Below are 4,328 nucleotides of genomic sequence, written 5' to 3' on the forward strand. Positions count from 1 at the left end.
CCACTTCCACTTTATTTCTTTTGAACATAATAAAAATATTATTATTATTATTATTATTATCAATATTTTCATTAAATTTTAAAAACAGAAAATATTAAGATTAAAAACATGAAATAATAACAAAAATATCAATGGGATCCTAATTAAATTCTGCCTACACCATACCTAAGAGATATAATAATGTTGATGGACTACGATTCTTAAAGATGAAAACGAGAAAACAAGATTACATGTATCAGAAAGACTAGTGTAATGTTTACCCGAAAGACAAAATAAAAAATCAATTTGTATTAGCCTATTCTAGAGATGGTAAAATTTCTTGAGATGCGGGGATCCTTACGAGATTGTCCCAAATGGGGATCTAATTATGGAGAATTTTTTCTGCAGGAATGGGAATGGGGGACAAAATTCTTTCGAAGCAGGCACGGGACCCGAGCGGGGATCTCCGCCCTATCCTCGCTATTCCCCGAAATTTATTAATTCCTTAAATTATCCTTAATAGTTTATTTCTCATATATGTTTTTTAGTCATTTCACACACACATATATATAGAAACTCAAAACTCCTAATATTTATTTGTACAACCCTTCTTCAATTCAGAGATCCCTAAAGCTGTCCATACTCCATCCAACCTCTCTGCAGCCACCCTCTCGTCACCCTTCTCACCGCATCGTCACACCTCACCGTGCCATCACCCTTATCGTGTCGTAATTTCTATTTGCGGCGTTCCTTTTCGTAACTCTGCCGTCGTATCCATTCTTCTCTCTGTTGCCGCGTCTCCCACCTCTGCTTTTTTCTTTGGCTCGTTGTTGCGTCTCCCCATTACATTATTTTAAAAGAAGTCACAATCGTGTCATTTAGACTTTTTGTATAAAATCTTACAGTTTTTGCATAAGATAGATACTTACAGCTCTATTCATATGGAAATTAATAATTAGTTAGAAATATTATGTAAATGGGGAATAAGGTTCCCGCGGAGAATGGAGCCCGTAGAGAATGGGAATGGAGAGCAATATTTCCCCACGATGGAAAATGGGGCGAGGATGAAGAGCAAATCTGAGGGCAGGAATGGGAAGCAGGGAGGCATCCCCCGCCCCCGCCCTGCCCCATTCAACATTAATTTACTCAAAAGAAAATTGACTCGCAAAGTCAAATTAATTAACACTAAATGATGCATACTAATAGGCTTTTTCTTAAAAAAAAAAAAAAATCCCTTTTCATTTTAGAAACATCAAGATTGAGTGTAAATAAAGTTAAGACACATCCATGGTTGAATAGATGTATGTGATCGTATGAATTTAAAATGTAACATGTGAATTACGTGTATAGTGTCAATACTTAATACTATATTATATATCTCCACCTATATATATATATATAATATATATATATATGTAAAATACTTTTCCACCACTTTTTTTAAGTTGGCTATTTCTTTGGAAGCTTGGAGTTAGTTATAGCTCCACCATAATTATATTATTCTCATCTCCATCTTCGGTTCTTTCACTCCAATGGCATCAGCAACTTCAATCTCATACACACTCATCGGTTTCCACAAAACTCACAAAGAATCTAACCCTAAATCAACAATAACCCAATACACAAAAACAAAACCCATCACTCTATCCATGACTTTCCAAGAAGCCAAAAAAACCGTTATGTCACCAACAGCCACAACCACCGCCGCAACCACAACCACAAGGCAACAAACTTTGGAACAAGAACAAGAAGCAATGCAACACATATATAGAAAAAAGCCCAAACACCCAAAAGAACACCACAGCAAGCGGAGACTCCGTCACGTGTGGCGTGAGATCCAAGGCGAGAGCGATTGGGCCGGGCTTTTGGATCCAATTGACCCAATTCTCCGCTTGGAACTCATACGCTACGGCGAGATGGCCCAGGCCTGCTACGACGCCTTTGACTTTGACCCGTTTTCCAAGTACTGCGGGAGTTGTAGGTTCACGCGCCGTAATTTCTTTTCATCCCTTGGGATGCCTCACCCGCGCCATGGTTACACGGTGACGCGGTATCTTTACGCCACCGCGAACATAAATCTGCCGAATTTTTTCCGGCAGTCGCGGTGGCCAAAGATGTGGAGCAAGAATGCGAATTGGGCGGGATACGTGGCGGTTTCGGACGATGAGATGAGTAAGAGGATAGGGCGGAGGGATGTGGCGGTGGCGTGGCGGGGGACGGTGACGCACTTGGAGTGGGTGGCGGATCTCATGGATTTTCTTAAGCCTTTCTCTTCTAATAGCATACCTTGCCTTGATCCATCTGTTAAGGTTTGCTTTGACTTTTGACCTTTGACTTTTGTGTAAACACATACAATAACTAATTAACAATTTGAGAGTTGAGACTAAAAGTTGCTAATCCTTACTAATATTTAGATTATAGTAGTAATAATAAATAAAAAATATTATCTGTAAGTAAAAAATTAATCAACAAATTAATTATTATATATTTATATATACTTTTTTATATATTATTTAATATAGTCTTTCTATACTCATCTAAGAAGTCGCAAATTCGAGTCTTCCTATTTTGGGTAAAAAAAAAAATATCATTTTCAGCTAATATTTTAATAAATTAGCCAATTTTATAACAAAATTCTAAATAAAACAAATATTTAAAATTATTGAAAAACAAGATCTAAAATTTATTAACAGAAAAAACATCCAAATTTACTAAAAAATCATCTAAAATTTAATTAAAAATCTAAAATTATTGAAAAAACATTCAAAATATAAAAAAACGAAATATCTAAAATTATAGAAAAAGAATATCTGAAATCTCTAAAATTTAATCATACGAAATTCAAAAGTATTGTTTAGGGTATATTTACTTTTTGATGTACATTCTTAAAAAAACTTGAAACCTTTTAAATAAAAACATCTGAAACTTAGGTATAAAAAATATTCAAAATGATGTCTTCATTTTTAATAATTTAATTTCATTTACTTTTAATTATACATTGTCAAAAAAATCTGAACCCTGTAAAATTTAAACATCTAAAATTCAAGAATAAGAAACATATGAAACAATGCTTTTTTTGAATAGTTTGTTTTATTTATTTTTTATTGTACTTTTTAAAAAAAATATTTGAAACATCTAAAATGTAAACATCCGAATTCCAGGTACAAGAAATATCTGAAATTCAGATTTTGAATTTTTATGGTTAGGTTTTGAATGTTTTTTTATAATAATTTTAATTTTTTAAAATTTTGAATTTTTGATAATAATTTTAGATATCTCTTTTTGTTTGATTTTAGTTTTTTATTAAATTTTGGATGTTTTATTTTATTTGATTCTAATTTGTTTTTTACTTATTTTGCAGCTTAATTAATAATTGGTTATTATCGACTGATACCTTAGTTGATTACTTAGTATGATTTATTATTAAATTCTTATCATCTCTTAGTTTCAAAATGTATACGGTAAATATGAGCAACAATTCACAAATTTATGCTTATGTATGTATTTGATAATGGGTAAAATTATTCTTTAATTATTAAACTACAGAAAAAATAATTTTAAATTTGTTAATAACAAAAATATTTTTAAAATATTTTAAAATACAATAAAAATATCCAACTATATTAAATATATATTTCCAAAAAAATTTAGAGAATGAATATTTTTGCGATTAATTTTTTTAAGTGCCAAAAGTATTTCTAAAAATAAAAAAATCTCGAGATCAAATTATTTTTGTCTGATTAATTAATTGTATGTAAGTTTTAAATGATTATTAAATTGTTCTCATGAAATTTTAAATTAAATACATAAGTAATTTGTTAAATATAAAAGTTTGTTTGTCATAAATAAAGAATTATACTTTAATTTTTATTATTTTTATTATATTTTAAAATATTTTAGTCGTTAATAAATTTGAAAGAGACTTTTGTTAATAATTTAATAATTCGAAGTTTTTTTTTGTATAATTGATACCAAATTAGATGAAGAATTGTTATTGTTAAAATATGTTCACCATTTCAGTTTTTTTTATTCTCTAATTTTTTCTAATAATCTCACTCTTCACAATATTTTTCCGACCTATTATTACAGGTTGAATCAGGATTCTTAGACCTCTACAATGAAAAAGATGAGAATTGTGGTTACTGTAAATACTCAGCAAGAGAACAAATTCTTACAGAGATAAAAAGGCTCTTAGAAATGTACCCTAATGAGGAACTCAGCATCACCATAACTGGTCACAGTTTGGGTGCTGCCTTGGCCATTCTGAGTGCTTATGACATCGTCGAGACCGGCTTGAATGTCGTGGCCGACAGCCGTGTTGTGCCGGTCTCGGTGTTCTCGTTTTCCGG

At 31.3% G+C, this 4,328-nt stretch overlaps 1 protein-coding gene across 1 annotated transcript in view; it reads left to right on the forward strand.

Moving 5' to 3' along the window:
- LOC107626910 (phospholipase A1-Igamma1, chloroplastic-like) overlaps positions 1,399 to 4,328 on the forward strand; it is an 8,514-nt gene continuing 5,584 nt past the window's right edge. Inside the window, exons 1-2 of the mRNA XM_016329802.2 lie at positions 1,399 to 2,288; positions 4,069 to 4,327. Coding sequence (XP_016185288.1) covers positions 1,512 to 2,288; positions 4,069 to 4,327 — 1,036 coding nt within the window. The 5' untranslated portion in view covers positions 1,399 to 1,511. The remainder of the gene's footprint in view (positions 2,289 to 4,068; position 4,328) is intronic.

Source organism: Arachis ipaensis, chromosome B02 (genome assembly GCF_000816755.2).
Source record: "Arachis ipaensis cultivar K30076 chromosome B02, Araip1.1, whole genome shotgun sequence".
Classification (NCBI taxonomy): Eukaryota; Viridiplantae; Streptophyta; class Magnoliopsida; order Fabales; family Fabaceae; genus Arachis; species Arachis ipaensis.